The 23902-nt window shown below is 42.0% G+C and overlaps 3 protein-coding genes across 6 annotated transcripts in view; 2 read left to right on the forward strand and 1 right to left on the reverse strand.

Annotated features, from left to right (window-relative positions):
• The window catches only part of plekhh3 (pleckstrin homology, MyTH4 and FERM domain containing H3), a 55688-nt gene extending 45233 nt beyond the window's left edge, over window positions 1-10455 (forward strand). For all 3 annotated transcript variants that reach the window (XM_058050186.1, XM_058050189.1, XM_058050188.1), the window contains 8 exons: window positions 982-1105; window positions 2158-2455; window positions 4473-4680; window positions 4749-4876; window positions 5051-5171; window positions 7085-7576; window positions 8673-8867; window positions 8964-10455. In XM_058050186.1, the coding sequence (XP_057906169.1) occupies window positions 982-1105; window positions 2158-2455; window positions 4473-4680; window positions 4749-4876; window positions 5051-5171; window positions 7085-7576; window positions 8673-8867; window positions 8964-9119 (1722 nt within the window). In that variant the 3' untranslated portion in view covers window positions 9120-10455. The remainder of the gene's footprint in view (window positions 1-981; window positions 1106-2157; window positions 2456-4472; window positions 4681-4748; window positions 4877-5050; window positions 5172-7084; window positions 7577-8672; window positions 8868-8963) is intronic.
• A 116-nt stretch (window positions 10456-10571) lies between these two features.
• On the reverse strand, window positions 10572-15169 carry tubg1 (tubulin, gamma 1). The gene is made up of 11 exons (XM_058050190.1): window positions 14940-15169; window positions 14465-14577; window positions 14045-14212; window positions 13914-13982; window positions 13377-13456; window positions 13185-13311; window positions 12913-12999; window positions 11879-12028; window positions 11652-11804; window positions 11428-11589; window positions 10572-11310 (listed from the first exon to the last, which is right to left on the reverse strand). The coding sequence occupies exons 1-11, from the start codon at window positions 14986-14988 to the stop codon at window positions 11113-11115; spliced, it is 1356 nt and encodes a 451-aa protein (XP_057906173.1). The 5' UTR covers window positions 14989-15169; the 3' UTR covers window positions 10572-11112.
• A 543-nt stretch (window positions 15170-15712) lies between these two features.
• Window positions 15713-23832, forward strand: retreg3 (reticulophagy regulator family member 3). Of its 2 annotated transcripts, none has more exons than XM_058050181.1 (10): window positions 15713-15812; window positions 16062-16315; window positions 18610-18716; window positions 19779-19809; window positions 19904-20030; window positions 20231-20315; window positions 20413-20550; window positions 20634-20713; window positions 21872-22004; window positions 22238-23831. In XM_058050181.1, exons 2-10 carry the CDS (start codon window positions 16062-16064, stop codon window positions 22780-22782), a joined length of 1500 nt encoding a protein of 499 aa, XP_057906164.1. In that variant the 5' UTR covers window positions 15713-15812; the 3' UTR covers window positions 22783-23831. The 2 variants fall into 2 exon arrangements, with proteins under 2 accessions (XP_057906164.1, XP_057906165.1); XM_058050182.1 differs by having other exon boundaries at window positions 15767-15812; window positions 16054-16315; window positions 22238-23832.
• Window positions 23833-23902: the final 70 nt, after the last annotated feature.

The following is a 23902-nucleotide window of genomic DNA, read 5'->3' on the forward strand; positions in this document are numbered from 1 at the left end:
GAGCATTTTCAAGCATAAAAATGTCTAAATTAACTGCAATAACAATATAAAGGCATTCAGAAGAGTGTAGTGTTCTACACTGGTCACTAGGTGTCAGTAATGTTACTGTAATGTTCAGTGAGACATTACATTACGCCATGCAGATCCCACAACATTCATTCATTCATTTTCTCCTGCTTTTCCTCACAAGGGTCGCGGGGTGGGGGGGGGGGGGGGTGCTGGAGCCTATCCTAGCTGTCTTCTTCAGCTGAAAAATGGAGATTTTTCTGATGAAAGCAGAGCTGCAGGCTTTTTAGAGCCCGACACACGAGGAGAGATGCAAAGTGTGGGTTGTAAACATGCCGAGATGCTGTCTTGTCTTTGCCAACATACTAACTGCGGTTTGGATAATGAGTCTAAATTGTTGGCATGTTTATCTGTCATGTTCATCTGACGAGGAGCGTGCAATGCAGGTACGACGGGGTTGGGGGGGGGCGAGTGTAGTATTTAATCATCTTTTTGTGATTTGTTGAAAGTGGCGTGTCTGCATGGCATTCCTGCACTTTGGCTGTCACCGGCGTGCACCAACACTGCGGAGGAATGTGTCAACTTTGCCCCACTGAGCATGCGTGTCTTAGCGCCGGAGAGAAGGAAAGGTTGCGGGTTTGACGGTCTCGGTGGCCGCGTTACTAATGAGCAACAGGTGCCGCACGGCGGTAGCGTGGAAGCCATCTGTTCTCTCTCTCTCTCTCCTCGAAGGACTCAAACACGTTGACCTCGCTGACACGAGCGGATAAAGTATAACATGCCAGCCGAGCTGTGGCGGTTTGCCGGGTCATCACTTGACCTCGCCGCCGCTTTGAAGGTTGCCAGAACGGAGAGTTGTGACCGCGGTCGCAATGGACCCCGCTCAACCCCCGGACGCACTCAATCACCCGCGTCGGCTAGGGATTCGAATGCTTTGCTTGTTCCTGAAGCTGTTTTTTTTTTTTTGTCCTTCAGGAGAATAAGTTCAACCCGGAGACGGTGGAGCACATCTACCAACACAACCCCATCCTGAAGTACACGCAGGGCCCCCTCTACGCCCCCTTGCTGCCCTTCCCCTACGGCAGCCTGGAACACACATGTAAGCATGATTGACAGATTCTGCACTGTAATTATTCTAAAAAAAAGAAATTATCTTCTTGGAAGCGCTGTTCTGTTTTGTAGCACCCCCCCCCCCCCCCCCCCCACACCACCACCACACCCCCCATCATGTTTGTGCAACAAAATATAACATTGTTAGTGACATTTTTGTATTGGTAGAGAAGATAAAAGTGGAACCTCTAGAGCTGAACACAATCCAGTTCAGGTTGAGAATCTAATGGGAATAGAAATGGTCAGTTCCAGGGTCAAACTGTCGCCATTTTGTAACTGTACGGGCAATGATAAAAGTGTAAAAAGAAGTTAAACAGTGTTAACTGTAAATCTAAAAGCTGAACACAATCCACTTTAGGTTGAGAAACTAATGGGAATAGAAATGGTCAGTTCCAGGGTCAAACTGTCGCCATTTTGTAACTGTACGGGCAATGTTAAAAGTGTAAAAAGAAGTTAACCACTGTTAACTGTAAATCTGTGGTGCCTCACCCCCCCCCCACTCCCACCCAAGGGACACTTAAAGAATGGCAGCACTTTGATGCTATTTCATAAACAATAAACAATCCTTGGTCGAGTGGTTAGCGCGCAGACCTCACAGCTAGGAGACCAGGGTTCAATTCCACCCTCGGCCATCTCTGTGTGGAGTTTGCATGTTCTCCCCGTGCATGCGTGGGTTGTTTTTTTTCCGGGTACTCCGGTTTCCTCCCACATTCCAAAAAAAACATGCTAGGTTAATTAGCGACTCCAAATTGTCCATAGGTATGAATGTGAGTGTGAATGGTTGTTTGACTATATGTGCCCTGTGATTGGCTGGCCACCAGTCCAGGGTGTACCCCGCCTCTCGCCCGAAGACAGCTGGTATAGGCTCAGTGTGACGCTCGGTGTTGAGGCTGCTTCTGCCAAAAAGCTAAAGACAAAGCAAAATAGTCTTATATAATATAATAGACTTATGTAGTGTCCCAAAATATTAAACTGGTAGGCCATATGTTGTGTAATGTCATATAACATAATAAATGTAATATGTCATCCTCCGCCATTCAGACCACAACGGCAAAGGCTACGGCTCGCTACGCGAGGAAGCGGTCAAGCTCTTCTATTGCCTGCAGCAGCTGGAGTCGTCGCGGGACCCAGTCCCCATCATCCAGGGCGTGCTGCAGACCTGCCTGGACCTGCGGCCCCTACGCGATGAGGTCTACTGCCAGCTGGTCAAGCAGACCAGCCACACGCCCGCCCCGTACACCGCCGCCCACCTGCGCTACTGGCAGCTGCTCACCTGCATGAGCTGCACCTTCCTGCCTGGGGCCACCGTCCTCAAGTACCTGAGGTTCCATCTCAAGAGGTAACCGCTTTGCTGCAGTTTTAAGACGTGTAGCGAAGTAATTGGTTGTATATTTATAGAATTTCTCCTCTGAACAAATCCACATCAAGTTATTACAAGATGCTAAAAACACTTAGCTGAAGCGGTAGCTTGTAGACAAAGCAGGCGCCATGGTAGCTATTGTAGACATTGTTAGCATCGCTAGCCTTTTTTAGTGCAGGATTTGCAGCCCTGAATCAGCCTCTCTTCATCGCATGCTAATCTATGCTATTAGCAGGGCGCTAATCTCTCCACGTTTTCTGTCCCGCATCACGCTGGGAACGATCCCTTTGGCTTAGGGTGCGTGTATAACCTTTTTTTTTTTTTTTTTTTTTTTAAAATACGTGCCACCGCCGCTGCTCTCACGCTCTTTCTCCGGAATCCGTTTGGAAAGCTGCAGCTGGGCAGCGCCAAGGCTGGAGCTGGGCCCAGAAAGCCTCCCACCAGAAGCCCCCCGGAGAACGTGTGGGCTGGCGGGGAGGAGAAGTGGGCAAAGAAGCAGCAAAAAAAAAAAAAAAGGGGAGGGTATAAATGTGGAACATTCCTAATTACTGTATGCAGGACAAATTCCCACCCTGTGGCAGTGTCTCTCTCTCTCGCTTAATCAGGCCGAGTCCTTAAACGTCTCTTTTGAATGTATTTAGGGCCCCACGCCATATAACATAATTGTTTCCTTCCCTTTTGTGTTTACGCAAGACTGAGCTCATAACTTCATCACTTTTTTTTTTTTTTTTTTACATTTTAATTCACGTCTCTCACACTTCCAGCTGGTGGGCGTTGCCTTGCTTTTTAAAAGCACCACCTTTAGTTACACACGCTCACCCGGCCTGGACGCTCCATCGGGAGGAAGTGGCAGGTCGGCCCCGGGTTCACACGCAGCGGAAACACCTCTTCCTGTTTGGCGCGTTTTGGTCAAAGTCAAACATGTTTTTTTTTTTGTTCTTCCCTTTGAAGCGACGAGAGCTAACGTGTCACCCACTAATAGGGAACGTGAGCTGGGCTTAGACACGTTAGTTTTAGAAACGTTAGTTAGAAACGTAAAAATATACCAAAATAATAGCACAGAAAAACAACATGTGTAAAAAAAAAAAGAAAAATACATAATATATATTAATAATAAAATAATTACATTATTGAAAATAATTACAATATTTACACAATAGCACATAAAAACAACATATGTAAAAAATACATAATATATATGAATAATAAAATAAATACATTATTAAAAATATCACAATATTTACACAATAGCACATAAAAACAACATATATAAAAAATACATAATATATATGAATAATAAAATAATAAATACATTATTAAAAATAATTACTATATTTGCAAATACCACATAAAAACAACATATGTAAAAAATACATAATATATATGACTAATAAAATAATAAATACATTATTAAAAATAATTACAATATTTACACAATAGAACATAAAAACAACAAATGTAAAAATACATAATATATATAAATAATAAAATAATAAATACATTGTTAAAAATAATTACAATATTTACACAATAGAACATAAAAACAACATATGTAAAAATACATAATATATATAAATAATAAAATAATAAATACATTGTTAAAAATAATTACAATATTTACACAATAGCACATAAAAACAACATATGTAAAAAATACATAATATATATGAATAATAGAATAATAAATACAAATAATTACAATATTTACACAATAGCACATAAAAACAACATATGTAAAAAAATACATAATATATATATGAATAATAAAATAATAAATACATTGTTAAAAATAATTACAATATTTACACAATATCACATAAAAAACATAAAAATATCTAACTTAAACAAATAAAAAGAAATGAGTACATATATAGCTGCAACATATGAATAATAAAATAATACTAATAATTTATTATTCAGCAGCTCAAAGAAAATAAAGAATAAAACAAGAATGGTGTCATAAAAAAGTAGGCTAATTTTGGCTTTCCGACTGCAGGATCCAGAACCAGAGTCCCGATTCTGAGATGGACAACTACGCGTCCTTCATCAGCGAGGCTCTGGACAAGACCAAGTGTCGCGAGTGTGTGCCGTCGTGGGACGAGATCCACAGGCTGATGAGCAGGCAGGAGATGCTCTGCACGGTGCACTACCCGGGACCTGGATCCTGTCAGCTCTACGTCAGCTCACATACCACCGCCAAGGAGGTCTGGAGTCATGACTTGTGTCAGTAAGATGGGCGAATTCCGTTTCTCAAGGTCGATGTCGTGTTCAGGTGGTGCAGAGGATGCAGCAGAGGCTGGGTTTGAAAGACAGCAAGAACACGTTCGCCCTGTACGAGCAGAACGCGCTGTGGGAGCAGCCGGTGTCGGGCGGCGCCCTCATTGCCGACATCCTCACCAGGTAGTCCCTCACTCATGATAAAAAGCTTTCACTGTCCTGTGAGCACATCATCCAGTATGCGACCTTGTCTTGTTGGGGGGCAAAAACATGACGCTGGACATGAACTGGACTAGACTGGTTTTAACATTAGCCGCAATACGCTACAGTACTCTTGTTATGTATACGTGTGTGCAGCATCTCCGCCAAAGAATCGGAGTCCAAAGGCCAGCGGAAACTTTGCTTCAAGCTCTACTGCCTGCTGGACGCCGACAGCATCTCTGTGGACAGCATCGAGTATCTCTTCCTCTTTGAGCAGGTACAACACGAGCACAAAGTATAAATAATTGTGATAGAAGTATTTATTAACGTGCTTGTACTTTACACTGACTGCATCTTTGGCTTATGCTATCGTTAGCTGTGCGTTTACTTTACAAAGGATTATTTAGGATGTATTTTATAAAACTATGTCAGGAACAACAAATGAATACAGAGCCACAAAAACGGGGGAATTCATCCCTACATACATCCCTACATACATCCCTACATACATCCCTACATACATCCCTACATACATCCCTACATACATCCCTACATACATCCCTACATACATCCCTCCATACATCCCTACATACATCCCTACATACATCCTACATACATCCTACATACATCCCTACATACATCCCTACATACATCCCTACATACATCCCTACATACATCCCTACATACATCCCTACATATATCCCTACATATATCCCTACATACATCCCTACATATATCCCTACATATATCCCTACATACATCCCTACATACTACATACATCCCTACATACTACATACATCCCTACATACATACATCCCTACATACATACATCCCTACATACATACATCCCTACATACATCCCTACATACATCCCTACATACATCCCTACATACATCCCTACATACATACATCCCTACATACATCCCTACATACATCCCTACATACATCCCTACATATATCCCTACATACATCCCTACATACTACATACATCCCTACATACTACATACATCCCTACATACATACATCCCTACATACTACATACATCCCTACATACATACATCTCTACATACATACATCCCTACATACATACATCCCTACATACATACATCCCTACATACAGCCCTACATACAGCCCTACATACATGCATCTCTACATACATACATCCCTACATACAGCCCTACATACAGCCCTACATGCATCCCTACATACATACATCCCTACATACATCCCTACATACATACATCCCTACATACATCCCTACATACACCCCTACATACATACATCCCTACATACTACATACATCCCTACATACATACATCCCTACATACATACATCCCTACATAATACATACATCCCTACATACATACATCAGAGAAAGGTAGAGGGTTGCATTCAATGACCATCAAACTAAATAGGACAAATTACAGGTCGCATTAAACATTCAAAAACTGTGGGATTTCTGATCAATAGTACAGTATTGTAATAAAATAATATTTACTGTAATATCATGATTAATTTCTATGTATTTTAATGTTTTATAAGAGAAATGAAATGACATTGAGTCATTAATCTTTAATAATAATCCTTTCACAAACATTTAGAATTTCCAACCAGTATCATAAATAAACAAATGTGGAATCAAAAAAACACGTTTGTGTCAGTGTGAGAGGTCTCACTCGCTCACATTTTGGATTTGCTGAACGTTTGTGTTGGCGAGTTTAAGAGCTAATATTCTAATAAAAAAGACAAAATAATAATAGAAAAATATGCTTGCTGGCTGTATTGATGACTATTTAAATAATCAAAAATTAATATTCCTTTACATAAAATGTGATGTAATTATTGTTGTTTTTGCACAATCATTTCCCACCCTACTTATCATAGATAAAGACGTATTTTTAGCTGCGATTAAATGTGATTAATTCCGAATTGGGCAAAATGCGATTAATCGATAGCCCTAGTCACGCCCAATGTCTAGTACTGAATATACATTGTACTGTATTGGCGGGCTGAATGTTTGTGTTTGTTAGGAGCCAGCGTGGGCGAGACCACGTGGGTGAGACCACGTGGGCGAGACCATGTTGGAACATTTTTTTTGTCCTTGTCCTAAAAGTGTATGCGGACCAGGATGTGGTACAAAGTCCAGAGTCCATTCCAGGACCTTCTTTACATTCCGTTCTCTCTCCCAGTGCCACGAGATGGTCGTACGCGGCCAGCTTCCAGCGTGCGAGGAGGACCTTCAGACGTTGGCGGCCCTCAGACTCCAGTCCCTCGTGGGGGACTTCAGCATGCACGTGCCCTGCCCGCCCCTGGATGAACTCTTCCCGGGCCACATGCTGGAAGCCCGGGTCCTGGTGGCCCTCTCGACCCCGCAGGCTCTGCCTCCCTGTCAAGTGGGCGCCCCGGCGGGCTGCCCCGCCTCACAACGCTTCCCCACGGGGCTCCTGGCGGGGGCATTGTGGAGCCACGCGGCCACGGCGGCCCACAAGCAGAAGGTGGAAAAGGACCTGCGCCTGCGGAGCTGCTTGAAGGAGGAGGCGGCGACCGTCATGGGGTCCATCCTGGAGCGTTGGAAGGGTCTGGCGGGGTACAACCGTAGGGACAGTATGGCCGCCTACCTCGCCATCGCACGACAGTGGTCCGGCTTTGGATGCACGCTCTATGAAGTCAACTTTTATATCGTAAGTACGCTCTTACACATGACCTGAACCCAAACACTTGGACACTGATTCATTGTTATGCTTTCTTTGCTTAACATGATACTGGACCCTAGTGGACCCTAGTGTACTGTACTGGACCCTAGTCCCTAGTAGGATCTGTTTATCAAATATTGATAACATTTATTTTTCTGTGGTACTTCATAAGGAAGTACATCACTTTTGGGAAGAAACAACATAAACATAAACATAACATAAACATAATACAATTAATACAGTAATATGAGGAAAACTAGTCATTTTTTTAAATGCAAAATATGAATAATAAAATGTCTTATGCATATTATGCATAATACTTTATTATTGTCTTATGCAATAATAAAATGTCTTGGCATAAAAACAGCACAAATATGTTTTTTTATAAAATATCATATGAAACAAACAAGAGATAACAAACAATAAGAATAATAAAATGATAAAAAAATAATTCCAGAAAAACAGCATAAAAAACTAAATTAATAAATTTATGGATACAACACATGAGTAATAAAACATGATAAATTCATTTATAAAAATATACCAAAATAATAGCACTTAAAAGCAGCATATCTAAATAATAAAAACAATATATATGAATAATAAAATAATAAATACATTATTAAAAATAATTACAATATTTACACAGTAGCACATAAAAAGCATAAAATTATCTAACTTAAACAAATAAAAAGAAATGAGTACCTATAGAGCTGCAACATATTAATAATAAATAATACATATATTAATAAAACAACACATAAAATAAATCTGTAATTTTATAGATATATGTGAAAAATAAAATGACAATCATTAAAATTATTTTTAAAATATTACATGAAATCAGTATAAACATAATAATAAATAATAATTATTAATAATTTTAAAATAATAATAATAATATGATAATACATCAAAAATGCAGTTTGAACCAATGTAAAAAAAATCAAATAAATGTTTAAGTTAAGCTAATGTCGTCAGTCTCAATGAATTGCGGTATGTATTAAAATGATAAAACAGCATTAAAATACTTGTTATGATATGCCGTGATGCACCGATCATCTCATGTTCTCCTTGCCTCCAGAGTTCCACGCAGAGTTTCTCGCAGAAGTTGTGGTTGGGGGTGGCGGCCTCCAGCGTGTCTTTGTACCGGCAGGGCGAGGCCGAGGCCTTGGAGTCTTTCCCTTACGGCCAGATCTCGTCTTACGGCGTGTCCGACAGCAACACCTTCAAGATCACTGCTGCGGGGGGGCGGGACCTGCTCTTTGAGACCACCAAGGTACGGCATGACGCTGCACATGTACTACTCTGACGTATATCCAAGATACTTCATCAAATACTTCATCAGACGTGTTTGTGTTTGCGTTCCTCACAGCTGAGCGAGATCATGCAGCTGATGAACGCTTATTTCAACGCCGTCCGCCTCCAGCGAGGCAAAGGCGACGACTTCAAGATCCCCGACGGCACCGACTTAAGCTTCCGGCACACGCCGACGCCCGCCTTTTTGGAGCTGCCCTCGCATCCCGTTTGACACCCACCCCCCCATCATCCTCCTCCTCCTCCTGGACAAAGTGTCGTCCACGAACTCTTCCGAGGTAACGCACACGACTTCCACCTCTCGCACGTAAAACGGTGAGCGTCCATCCTGTTTTCTGGCGGTGAGTCATGTGACCATATCGAGTGCGAGCGGACGTTAAAGCTAAGTGGGTCATGGCTGCTGCTTCTTTGTTTTTTTTTTCTTTTTTTTTCGACTGGTGACATCACAGCCCGTCATCACCCAACCTACGGTCACTTCATTAGGTACACCGGAATGAGACCCAATACAAAAAATCTCCTTTTTTTTTTTTAATTTGCGGTCACACTTATTAATCTATTATTATTATTATTATACATTTATTTATTTGTCATGTACTATAACACAGTACATATTTATTTATCATTCTTATAATCATGCATATTAATTAAAATAATATATAAATAATATTAATTAAAAAAACACATTTTTTTACAGTAAAAACTACAAACATGATAACACACATGGTAAAATTAATATTAATTAATATTAATCTTCGTAAAGGCAGACATTTTTGTATTGGATCTCATCTGATCCCCATTTAATAATAAGGCCCGGGATGTTTTTGTATAATTTAAAATGGAATGTCTTAAATGCACATCCATTAGGATGACATTGGGAGTCCTTTTTTTTTTTTTTTTTAAACTGGTCAGGGGTCGTATTGACAAACAATAAAACAGTCCGGTTGAGACTAAAATACGTGAAACAGACATTTTTGTTGTGCTTTAGTACAATTTACAAAAAAAAAAGTCTCAAATAAAGCGATCACCCAGAAAGTTAGGGACTGTCTGACAACATAACGTTTATGAATATGACCCCAATATAAAAAAAAAAATCCTGTCCTTATTTTAACGTCTAAAGCCAAAGTTTTACCATAAGTGGGTATCCACATGGACCAAAGATATTTTTCATGTTTAAAAGAAAAAAAAAAAAAAAAAGCCCCTAGTTTTCTATTAAACACTTGAATTGTATTATTAAATAGAACGAGCTCTAAATGGTGTGCTAGCAAGCACATGTGATTCAGATCTTGTCACGCTTCTTCTTGGCTTCTTTTCCGACTGCAGCTGCAGGCAGCTCCGGGATTGCGTGTTGTTGCAAAAAAAAAAAAAACACCCCAGAAAAAGTCGTTTTTTTTTTGTTTTATACAAAGCTTGTATGCTGCATGGTACCTCTTTGTTATCTAACGTGTGTGTGTGTATATGGTTCATTGCACTATTTTCTTTTTTTAACTAACTTGAAAGTGCAATAAGACAAATACTGTATGTAAGTAATAATAAAACACCATTTTATCAGATGTTGCAGGATTGTTTTTTTTTTGTTTTTTTTTAAAGGTACCATTGTTCTAAAGGTCAAAGATTGGCGCCAGCGCGAAGGTTAAAAGCTATCTCCCTCTTGCACTAAAAAATACACAATACTCTTAAATGCGTTATTTTATTTTTAATTTGAAATAGGTCCAACAAGCAATGTAACTATGAAACTTTTAACACTCATTGGACACTTCATTAGGTACACCTGCATATCTAAACATTTTTATCTTCAATTAGCTGCACAAAAAGAGTCAAATTCCGGTATTAGATTTTTTTCTGGTACTAGTTAACCTAATGAAATGTCCTTTTTTGAGTGCGTTTATAATCATTGTCAGTGCAGACTGCCTGTGAATCCGACTATTTTATTTAAATAAAAAATATATTCCCATCATGCAATCGCCTCAACGCGCATGTTGACTTGAGGCTGTGCACCTTCGAAGCACAAAAAAAAAAAAAAAAGCAGAAAATTGTGCATGAGTGCTGAAAAACATACATGTATACTCCACTACTACAGTTTAGCATTTAGTATTTACAGCCAAATGTTTAGTGGTGGTAAAAATGCTCCAAGACGTGTACACGAGTCCCAACTAATCCTGCTTGTTTTCCTGCATGACTGCTGCGGTCAAAAGGTCATTAGAGCGGAGTTACTGTTCCTGCGTGCCCCAGGAGATGTAGTCGGGCCGGGTGGCGGCGCTGTACTCGTCCACCAGCTGCTGCACCACCTCACGGGAGTTGTCCAGCTCGTCAAAGTTGTCCTTGAAGATGTCCTCCTTGCGGAACTGCTCCAGGAAGGCCTCGCGTTTGCGGAGCTTGTCATACTGACGGCACGTACGCTCAAACAGCTGCAGGGAGGGAAAAGACCGGACAGAGTGAGTGACGCGACGTCCGCAGGGAGGGAAAGTGGAACTGCAGACAGTTTCCTGCAGACAGGAAGAAGGGAAAAATCTGCTCAAACTTACAGAGGAGATGCTGGTGTGATTGGCCATCATGAGTCCGCTGACTCTGTGGGCTGATGGCAGGTAAGGGGACTTCCTGGATAGCGCCACTTGGATGCTAGCAGGACCCCACGGGATGAAGCTAGCCAGTTTACGCTCACGGATCCTTTGGAGGCTTTTGTGAACCTGTTCAATCCATGATATGAAAAACGCTGCAGAAGAAGAAGATGATGATGTTCGGTCGGTACCTGAGTGGGGTCCACCTCCCCCTGGATGATGTTGAGGATAGCGATGTAACAATGGCTGGGCTGGCGCTCTCTGCCCGTGGACACCATCACGTTCTTGGGCTGCAGGAGCCTCCTCATCACATCCAGCACGGTGGTCTTCCTCACGCTGGCCACCTGAGGGTTTTTGCAGTCGATTTGGTTTGAAGCTCATTGGTTTTCCTTTTTATATATCGGCGTCGACGACTCACCGACTGGTCGGTGGTGAGCGGCGTGTAGCCCGTCATCAGGAAGTGGAGGCGCGGCGTGGGGATGAGGGAGGCGATGAGGCCGATGAGGTCGTTGTTCATGTAGCCCGGGTAGCGCAGCGTGGTGGTGCTCGCTGACATGATGGTGGACACCTGTGGGGGGGGGGGGGGGGGCACACATTAGACACTACATTAGGTATAGGTACAGTATGTACATTATTAGATATTTTTATGCAAAAGTGTATTTATGCTTTAAAAAATGCGTTATATTACTATTATTGATCGACTATCACAAACTGAAGGAGGTGGGAGGTGGGGGGCAGACACTACATTAGGTACACCTGATATTTTATGTTAATAAATTTGCGTTATTATATTATTATTGATCGACTATCACAAACTCTAAAGCAGGGGTGGGCAAACTTTTTGACTCATGGGCCGCATTGAGTTAACAAAATTGTGCGGGGGGCCAGAACATATATTTAACACACATGATTTTACGCTTATAATTTTAATAATTTTAATGATTTTTAATATATTTAAATATTTTTAAATAATTTTTTAATATTTTTAAATTTTTAATTTTTAAATAATTTTTAAAATAATTTTTAAAATAATTTTAAATAATTTTTAGAATAATTTTTAATAGTTTTTAATAATTTTTAATAATTTTTAATAATTTTACGCCTTGAATTATTTGTCTAATTTTAATTGTCATACTATCAGCTATATGTTCTTGTTTCCTTTTTTTCAGGAGCACTTTAAACATCAGACCACATCAAACTAGGATTTTGTTTTTTATTTTTTTTTTTACTGAATAAGACATCCGACTTGAAAGTCATGTTGCCAGCTGGTATGTTTAAAAGTTGAAATACTTAAAAGCAACTGGCGGGCCGGATTCAAACGTTTGGTGGGCCGCATGTGGCCCCCGGGCCGTAGTTTGCCCACCCCTGCTCTAAAGTCTACATTGCTAACTGTCGAAAATGCCGCTAAGCTAATTCAATTCTCTTAAGCGTTTGAGCGATTTTTCTGCTCACCAGCTGGTTGATCTGAGAGAAGGAAGGATTCTGGATGTGCAGGCGGTCTGTGGCGATGCGGTTCAGAGCCGTGTTGTCCAGAACCACCTGACCAAGAAGAAGAAGAAGAACTAAAAGGAACATTCTTGGGTAGATGTTATCATCATCTGGTCTGCTGGGGGCAAAAAAAAAAAACTAGCAAGCCTATACAACCATTCAAAGTCACACCACTTCGATTCCTAAAACCAGCAAAGCGCTCCCGTCATGTGAAGGATCTTTGATCGTCGCCTCACCACGCAATCGGCGTTCTGCGTGAGCCTCTTGAGCGTCAGCAGCGAGTTGTACGGCTGCACCACCACGTCGCTCATCTCGTCCTGGTTGGGGAAGACCGAGTACGTCTGCACCAGCTTCTTGGGGTACCTGCACACCGGCGAAGCGAAAATGATGGCGGCGTTTCAGCAGCGTGCGTGACGTAGTCTTCACACCTGTCGTTCAGCTTCTCCAGCAGGTATGATCCCAGACCCGAGCCCGTGCCGCCGGCGATGGAATGACACAGGACAAATCCCTGGCGGAGGAAATAAACAAAATAAATGAAGTGCAGTACTTCACTGCAACCAGCATGGGCGCTGTTGCTTTCGATAGATAAAGTGAAGTTGAGCTACATGGTAGTTGTGGCTATAGAAACATATGTGTGTTATTTAAATGAGAGTTGAATGAGCCCCCCCACCAGGCCCGCCCTGTAATACCCGCCTTCCACTCGGCCCCGTAGCTATTAGCACCGCGCTTATTACACACCGTACCCTGCCAACGTACACACGCTAGTCGGGCCCCACCTCACACACCCTGTGGGGTCAGCGTGCTTTACAGGAAGTGCATACATTAGTGAGGAAATGTGTGTTATTCTACGCAGGCTGGCAGCTAAAGAAAGAGCTAACAATAATAAGAGTACGGCGTTGAAGGTTGCAACCACGGTTCCTCGAAATAAAAGATGCCACGCCTCAATTTTAAAAGCGATGTCTTACCTCCAGGCTATCGCTTCCGTCTGCTTCCCGGTCGATGATGTCGAATATGTCTTCTTGGATTTTTTTCCCCTAAAGAAAAAAAGAGAGGTTTAAATAAGTAGTTCGGAAATGTGTCGCTTTATGTTGTCCACCTGCGAGTATCCGCTGGCCCAGTTGTTCCCGGCGCCTCCGCCGTGCTCCGATAGGTAAATGTTCTCCGGGTTGTACAGGTTAGCGTAAGGTGAGTTGAGAATGGAGTGGATCACCCTGGGCTCCAGGTCCAGGAGAACGGCACGGGGGATGTAGTGCTCGTCATCGGCCTGCACGTTCACATAAATCAGATTTTGGGGGGGGTTAATGCTTGTGGTGGTTAGTTTCCTAATTAAACCACAACCATTCCTTCATTTAAAACTAATGTATCCACTGAGACTCAATGCAGCTTGTCGTCTGGCGACACCTGGTGGCAGATTGTGGCACTGCATCTTTGTCAAGACTCGTTTTTACACGGCTATTTTTAAGTATATTTAAGTGTAGCTTTAAAAATCACAAAAAAGGTGTTGTGTATCGCATACCTGATAGAAAAACACATCCTTTCTGTCGGTCCCTTCAGTGGCAAACTCTTCAACGATCCCTTCTGGACTGATGCCATGTTCTGCACACAGCTGCTTCCAGAACTCAAAGCCGACTGCAACAAAGTTTTACAGCCGATTGTTGTTTTTACTGTAACGGTTCACTTAGCATTACTGTTAGCATAGCTAATCGAAGCGTTCCTAAATCGATTCATAACATTAGCTGCTGTCATGCTGCAGTACAGTGAGAGATGCTATATGCTAGGGTACATTAGCATACAGTAGAAAACATTACTATTTATTGTTACTACGTTTTAGCATGCTTTTTACGAGCTGCTTTGGTGACAGTGTTTCGGTCACGTCACTATACGACCAAAACAGATCTACCGATCTCGCCTAGCTAGCAAAAACTGTACCTCGCCACTGTGTTTTTGTTATTTTTGCAGTAAATTAAAAAACGGCGTATCGACATACGTACTTTGATTCCCGCACTGTCCAAGTTGTAGCGTTATGATTTCCCTCGGCATCTTCAAGTCTTCGTTGGCACCTTTATGTAGCTACGCTAGCTGCGTGCCAGCTAAATGTATGGACTGCAGCTTCCCGCTTGGTACTTCTTCGTCTGTACGGTAAAAGTCCTGCAGCGCCCCCCTCAGGTGGAAATTGGTAAAGGTTGAAATGCTGCCGGGTGCTCAAAAAAGGAATTTCGGCACTCTTTTCCAAATAGTTATATTTTAATCTATATATTTTATCAGCAATGTATTATCTGCGTCACTATTGTGTATAAATGACAGCGCCTCGCCTTTTAAAATAGTGTTTTATTTTGCTAGCGGAAGTGGTTGGCAACTTCTCTTGTAAAGGAGAATACAAATTTATTTATTAATTTCGTAACTCGTACGTACAAGAGTGTTCCTGTAAAGATCGATTTAAAAACCCAAGTCTAGGGTATCAGGGAGTATAATACGTGTTATAATTTATTTTCAAACCGGAAATAAAATAATATTTTGCTACGCCGTAGTCTTCAGTTGTGTTGCATTCACGTGTTGTATGAATTAATGGGTTTAAGGATTGGAAATTGAATATTGTGTTAGAGGATGGCATATATCAATAAACCACCTTGATAAAAATATATGTTATTAAAAATCAAACATATATAAAACCTTTACATTTTAATAAGAACCGCCACGTCTACAGTGTGAGCATAGGTACGTATGTCCCTCCGATGCCTCGAATGCACCATGCCACATTAGTCCACAGCGCCTTCTGATTGGTCGAGAGAGGACTGAGAAAAACAGCTTACGCCATATTTCCAGTTGAACGACAAGAGCTCTCTACGTGCGAAAATGCTTAAATAGTAAGTGTCAGCTCATTTTACACACTTCCCACTACGGCTTTGATAACATTTAATCTTCTAATATCGTCAGGTGACTTCTCTGAAGACAATGTGTCTATGATATTGCTTACGTTGCTTCCTTCAAGCCCGCTAGCTTAATGTGTTGCTTAGTAGCTTCCGCTGCTTATCTTGCTAGCATGTTAGCTCACTGCACTTAATTCAGTGTTTCCTTTCTTTTACACTGTTTGTTGTATTTCTATGGACTCAAAGATGGCGCACACCGGTGCAATGGAAGACGCGTCCTCGGTGGACAGCGCTGGCAAGCCCGGTTCGAGTGCTACTGGCCCGCTCCGAAGTCGACCGTGCACCAGCGAGAGGGACGCCCAGGTGAGGGCTGTCAAAGCCGCCCTCCAGTCCCGGCTGGGTCCCTACGAGCCGCTGTTGACCTACCTGCAGTCTGTGCTGGTGTGGGAGAGACCGGTCCAGTGTGTGCTTCTCTACGGTGTGGTCAACGTTGTCTTTTGGTGAGTATGGTAATGTTTTTATTTCATTTGAACATGCATCAGATTACAATTGAATGCATCACATAATCAGTTCACAGTTCCACATGTCCAAAAGGAGTAGGTACTTTTACAATCAGTAACTGTTACATTTGTTCACTTCCTGCTTTCCTAATATAGTTTACTTTTATAATCAGTAACTGTTACATTTTTTCACTTCCTGCTTTCCTAATATAGTTTACTTTTACAATCAATAAATGTCACATTTGTTCACTTCCTGCTTTCCATAATACAGTATAAGTTTTTTTTTGCTTTTTTTTTAAAAAAAGCTTTCCTAATATAGTTTACTTTTATAATCAGTAACTGTTACATTTGTTCACTTCCTGCTTTCCTAATATAGTTTACTTTTACAATCAGTAAATGTCACATTTGTTCACTTCCTGCTTTCCATAATACAGTATAATTTTTTTTGCTTTTTTTTTTTTAAAAAAAAAGCTTTCCTAATATAGTTTACTTTTATAATCAGTAACTGTTACATTTGTTCACTTCCTGCTTTCCTAATATAGTTTACTTTTACAATCAGTAACTGTTTCATTTGTTCACTTCCTGCTTTCCATAATACAGTTTGTTTTTTTTTTTTGCTTTTTTTTTTTTTAAATAATGTACCTTGTACCGAAGTACAAGGTGATATGACCATACAATGACATAATGTGTACCATAGTAAGTGTCAATATAGTGATATATAATACACATCATGACTGGTTCAAGACTCTTCATCTTTGTATTTAGCAAACATCAACTGCTTGTATTGTTTCTTGAATTGGCTCATCGTTGTGCATTGTTTGATTTCCTTACTCAATCCATTCCATAGTTTGATTCCATATACTGAGATGCTATGGCTAGCATAATGTAGTCCTAGCATATAAGTGTTTCAAATGTACTTCTTCCCTGAGATCATATTTCTCCTCTCTTGTAGAGAAGTATTGGATGACATTATGCATTATGCATTATTTTAGCTGTTTGAAGATGAACTATATTAGCAAGTTTAAGCATTTGTTATTTTAGAAATAAGGAGTTAGTATGTTCTGTGTCGGACCATCAACTGTTGGTGGACAGCACTAACAGTAGGTGCACAATCATCCCATAGAAGACCAGTAAGAAAGTGTAAAAACATATTTAAAGACAAAATAATGTGTTATTGATATCAACATTTATTACATTTAGACTAGTAATAATACCAAACAGAGTTGGAGGCCTGCTCTGATGTCATTCACGGGACGAATTTTAATAGACATGCCTTTTTTAAAAGAACATTTTTTCGAGGCTATACGAGTACAACAACAGTCGTTTGTATTATTGAGTTGTTTTGTCCGGTCCTTGTGTGTGTCTAAACCTAATTTTCCACATCTTTGCACATGACTAACCCCAATTAAATGCCTGATTATGCCAACACATTCTTTTGGCAGGTTAATCTCTGCCTTGCAACTCTTAGAATTAAAAAAAAAAAAATCAATGTATTTGGGTCAATGTCTGCACAAATGAACGCATTATGATGAGAAGTAATAAACTTGAAAATATCATTTGAAAGAAGTCAAAAGGATGTTAGAATATTCTTTTCTGTGCAGATCTCGTTCAAGTATTGATAAAACGGCCTTTTTGAAGTAAAGTTGAATGGTAACAGTAGTATGCAATATTATGAAGCGCTGTTTAATTTAATCCAAATGATCAGAATTAGAATCAGAATGGCCTTTATTGTCATTCTACATATAGTAGAATGACATTGCAGCTGCTCCATTTTTAGTGCAAGACAGTATGACAGTACAAAATATAGAAATTAGAAGAATAAATAATAATAAATAACAAAGGGTCTACATTGTAGAGGACGATTGGTTGCCTTGGTTACATGGTCTTGTTGAGGGAGATTATTGCTCGAGGAAAGAAACAGTTTTTTAGTCTGTTTGTCCGTGCCCTGATACATCTGCATAACATAATTATATAATTATGATAATAAATTATTATATAACTTATATATATATATGTTTTTTATATCTATATATGTGTGTGTGTGTGTGTATATATATGTGTGTGTATATATATATATGTGTGTGTGTGTGTGTGTGTATATATATATATTTATATAACATAATTATGCATAACATCCATTGTTTTGGTTATTTTTAGAAGCATTTTTGACCAAAATGTTTGTGCAAGTTCTTCTGGGTGGGGACTAACACATGTTGGGACCGATTTCCGCCTTCTATAAGACACTTAGATATTTTTTTTATTAATTTGGAACAATTGGACGTATTTTCCTGCAGGTTCTTTGCGCTGACGTCGCTACGTCTGCTGTTCCTGCTGGCTTCTGGCCTCGCTCTGCTGGTCTGCGTGGACACCTGGAGGAACCAGATCTGGCCCAAGCTTAGAGGTGCTTACATGTTCCTTTTGCCGCCTGTTTATCTTTCCATGTTTTGTCTTGTTATATTTAGACCCGTCTCCCCCCCCTCCCACCCACCACCATCACCACCACCCCAGCAACAAAACAAGTCTTTTATCAGAAGAGATAAGCCAGTATTTGGCAGCCCCACACTGTGGACCGCACCAGGGATTTGTCTGTCACCTCCAGCAGTTAATCACTTGCTTCTAAACTTGCCTCCCGTAGCGAAGCAGGCGCCCCCCCTCTGAGATTAATCAGGGCTATTTTTGGAGAGGAGATAAATGGAGCATCACAGACGAATCTACGACTTTATAAAACACACGTTCAAATTTCATTCATTCATTCATTTTCTACCGCTTTTTCCTCACAAGGGTCGCGGGGGGAGGGGGTGCTGGAGCCTATCCCAACTGTCTTCGTACACCCCGGACTGGTGGCCAGCCAATCACAGGGCACATATAGACAAACAACCATTCACACTCACATTCATACCTATGGACAATTTGGAGTCGCTAATTAACCTAGCATGTTTTTTTTGGAATGTGGGAGGAAACCGGAGTACCCGGAGAAAACCCACGCATGCACGGGGAGAACATGCAAACTCCACACAGAGATGGCCGAGGGTGGAATTGAACCCTGGTCTCCTAGCTGTGAGGTCTGCGCGCTAACCACTAGTCCGCCGTGCCGCCCACGTTCATTCATTTTCTACCGCTTTTTCCTCACAAGGGTCGCGGGGGGGGGTATCTATCCCAGCTGTCTTCGGGCGCGAGGCGGGGTACACCCTGGACTGGTGGCCAGCCAATCACAGGGCACATATAGACAAACAACCATTCACACTCACATTCATACCTATGGACAATTTGGAGTCCATAGGTATGAATGTGAGTGCAAACTCCACACAGAGATGGCCGAGGGTGGAATTGAACCCTGGTCTCCTAGCTGTGAGGTCTGCGCGCTAATCACTAGACCGCCGTGCAGCCCACGTTCAAATTTTTATAAAAAAAAAGACACATCACAGATGATTTGTGAGCTAACATGTTATATTTCTCCTCACAGCAAAAAGCATGGAAGAATCGGAAAGCGAGAGGTTGGTCGACTACAGCCGTTATTCTGTTTTCCTGTGGAAGATGTGTCATGCTATAACACGGTACACGCTCCGTTTTTGTTTTTTTTTTGCGCAGCTGGAGCCTGGTGCAGCCTGGCGTCCTCAGCGTACCGGAACTGTGCCATCACATCGCCGAGGCCTGGGTCAGTGGGGTGGTTCTCGTGTCCGCCGCCATGCTGTTCAAGCGACACAACCCCGGCAGGGTGAGCACGACCACAACAATGTAGCTAAATACAGGAAGTGGAACTGCGTTTGAACACGTAAAATGGAGCTTTTTTTGGTTCGTATCATGAGACATCGTCGTGGTAGACGAAGCCTGTCGGTATCGTGTGAATGCGTGATGCGTTTGGAGCGTGCAGGTGTACCTATTGTTGTGTCCTTAGCCAGTGTGTTTGCTTTGCAGTTTTGCATCCTGTCATTCATCCTCTTCTCCTGTTTGGCCGCGACAGGATACTACATTCCCGGATTGGTGCTATCCTACTTAGCCGGTGAGTTCCCAACGTTCCTGCTCCTGTAAAGTGAAAAGTAAAAGTGAAATTTTCTTCTAGTGAACCTTTAAGCTAATTCTTAACTTTGTTCTCGAAGTGATGGTGACGCTGCTGGCTCCTCTGGCGGTCTACCACAGGCTCTTCCAGCGTGTGCTGGTGAAGCTGGAGCCGGTCCTGCAGCGGCTGGACTTCAGCGTTCACGGGTACATGATGTCAAAGCCGCTGGATAATCAGTGTAAGTTTCCCCCAAACCACCACAAGCGAAGTTATTTTTCCTTTTCACGAAAGTCGAGCATCGTCTGTGTATCGTCTCTGCAGTCCTGCGTTTGCCTCTACATGCCGTCATCTCCAGGGACGGCAGCGACAGCGAGGAGGAGCTGGCCGAATTCTGCCCCAAGGTTGGTCTGCATCCAGCACATCTCAGCCGACGTACACCAAAACATGGATGTGACGTTGTAACACCTGACGTTAATGCCAATCAGAATATTCATTCATTCATTCATTTTCTACCGCTTTTGGTGCTGGAGCCTATCCCAGCTGTCTTCAGGCGAGAGGCTGGTGGCCAGCCAATCACAGGGCACATATAGACAAACAACCATTCACACTCACATTCATACCTATGGACAATTTGGAGTCGCTAATTAACCTAGCATGTTTTTTTTTTTGGAATGTGGGAGGAAACCGGAATACCCGGAGAAAACCCACACAGAGATGGCCGAGGGTGGAATCGAACTCGGGTCTCCTAGCTGTGAGGTCTATGCGCTCACCACTAGTGCATGGCAACATCCATTCATTCATTTTCTACTGCTTTTCCCCACAAGGGTCGCAGGGGTTGCTGGAGCCTATCCCAGCTGCCTTCAAGCGAGAGGCGGGGTACACCCTGGACTGGTGGCCAGCCAATCACAGGGCACATATAGACAAACAACCATTCACACTCACATTCATACCTATGGATAATTTGGAGTCGCTAATTAACCTAGCATGTTTTTGGAATGTGGGAGGAAACCGGAGTACCCGGAGAAAACCCACACATGCACGGGGAGAACATGCAAACTCCACAAAGAGATGGACGAAGGTGGAATTGAACTCGGGTCTCCTATTTGTGAAGCCCCTAAAAGGTTTTATTTCATGTTATTTACAAATTTGGGTAATAAGAGTTTAAAAGTCAATATAGGGGTGTTATTTCATGTCTTGAGGGCTCTAATAATGCTTAAATATTCATTCTACCGCTTATCCTCACAAGGGCGAGGGTTGCTGGAGCCTATCCCAGCTGTCTTCAGGCGAGAGGCTGGTGGCCAGCCAATCACAGGGCACATATAGACAAACAACCATTCACACTCACATTCATACCTATGGACAATTTGGAGTCGCTAATTAACCTAGCATGTTTTTGGAATGTGGGAGGAAACCGGAGTACATGGAAAAAAACCCACGCATGCACGGGGAGAACATGCAAACTCCACACAGAGATGGCCGAGGGTGGAATTGAACCCTGGTCTCCTAGCTAGCACTGACTTACTAAACGGTTCACTTGAGTGATCTTTCCTGTCTTCTAGTTTGATGACAATGTCGTCGCAAAGGAACTGGCTCTGACCGACTCGGAGCACTCTGACGCTGAGATTTCCTACACTGACAATGGGACGTTTAACCTCTCGCGTGGTCCCACGCCGCTCACTGAGGGCTCTGAGGGTGAGTTGATTTTTAGTGAACTGTTATTCATCAAAGAGATGTGCAAGTATTGAAGTATTTTTTTTGTATTGTATCGGGATTCACGGGTACCTGTGGTTAACTCGTTCATGTGCTCACACGAGTCGGTGGAAGTTTTTCCCCTTTTTAGAGCTTTTGAAGTGATTTGAGTACCTGATTCTTTTTGGAGTGAGTCGGTAAAAGGAATAGAGATTTGGTTTTTCCTCTTTGTTCAGATCTGGACAGGCACAGTGACGCCGAAGAGTCTTTTGCTCAGGACCTCCCAGATTTCCCTTCCATCAATCCCGACGCCACTCTGATGGACGATGACGATGACACCAGCATCGGTCTGCCGAGTCTGGGTCCGTCCGGTCTGCACAGTCACCGCGCTTCCGTGCTGGATGTGGACGCCCACCTGGACTCGGACCAGGAAGATCTGGACGCTGAACTCTCCCACAGCGGCCTGCCGCCCGCCTCCAACTTCACGGACGACTTAGCAGGCGTCATCGCCAGTAACATGATCCAGGCGGCGTTGGTGGGCGCCATGCAGCCCCGCCGACCCGCCGCCCAGCGAAGGCAAGCCCCCCCTAGGGCGGGGGCCCACCACCGGAGCTACCGCAAGCAGTCCAGCTCGGAAATGGACACAGACTTGGACGCCGAGGACTTTGAAATGCTGGATCAGTCGGAACTGAGCCAGATGGATCCGCTTACAGAAGGAGGGGGAGGACACGGGGAGGGTCAGGGGTCCAACTTCCTGTCCAGCCTACTGGGTAAACCATAGTAACAAAGTGTGTGAGTGTTGTAGTAAAAAAAAAAAAGATATTTTAATGTTTCAGCCCCGCCTTTCTGGTCAGCGTTATCACTGTGATGTTTTTATTCATCAGCAGGTCTCCAGCTGAGCTACAGGAAGAACTATTGATGTTCTCATCAATCACCAGCTTTTTTTTTTGGAGCCATGACCCCGTGTCGGACAATAGAGGGCTATTTATTAACTTAGGGACCAAATCCGACATTCCCACTGGAGCCATCCTTGTTGCAGTCCTAACACTTTATTTACAAACCATTACACAACTAGTGCTGGAGATTCTTTATTTTATTTTTATTTTTTTAGTTATCTACAATTTTCCAAAGTTGCACTTATTTTAAACGACAATCTTTTTGATTTTACACAACGGAAAGATGCAGCTGAGTATTTACAATAAATTAGAATACTGATAGAAGCTACTGAATTTGGTGTTTATTAGTTGTAAGTCATAGCCATTAAAATAATTCTTTAAAAATACAAATATTCATTTTAACAGATATTGTAATTGATTTACATGCACATTTATACTTGTTACATTTTTTTGGTCCATGGTGAAATCCTCTTTGCTGTGTGGCTGTAAATAATCCAACATGTCTTTTTTTAAACAAGGTTGATGCAACCCAATCGTTTAATCATTCATGGTAGTATTCACATTGGGGATGGGTTTACATGGAAGTAATGTCTGATTATTGGTCTTTCTAGTCACGTGCACAGTATATTTAAAAGAAATGAGCCACAGCTTTTTTTGAAATCATAATTGTAGACTTTAAAGATGTGGTTTGAGAAGCAGGATAGTAGTGAACAATAAAAACGCTGGATTCAATAACAAGAAGAGTGTGCACTGACTTGAGTTTGGTAGAGTTTGCCTGATAGGTAATAATGTATTTTCTTCTCTGGAGCTGTTTGTTTTATTGTGAAAATCGTTAAATAAACTTCTGCGTTACAGATACAGTCTTATGTAAAAGTGGCCCGTTGATCTTTCTAGTCACGTGCACAGTATATTTGAGTTTGGTAGGATTTGCCTGATGGGTAATGTAGTTTCTTCTCTGAGGCTGTTGCTGTTTTGTTGTGCTAAACGTTAGCTTCTATACTATCC

The sequence above is a fragment of the Doryrhamphus excisus genome, chromosome 15 (genome assembly GCF_030265055.1).
Source record: "Doryrhamphus excisus isolate RoL2022-K1 chromosome 15, RoL_Dexc_1.0, whole genome shotgun sequence".
Taxonomy (NCBI): Eukaryota; Metazoa; Chordata; class Actinopteri; order Syngnathiformes; family Syngnathidae; genus Doryrhamphus; species Doryrhamphus excisus.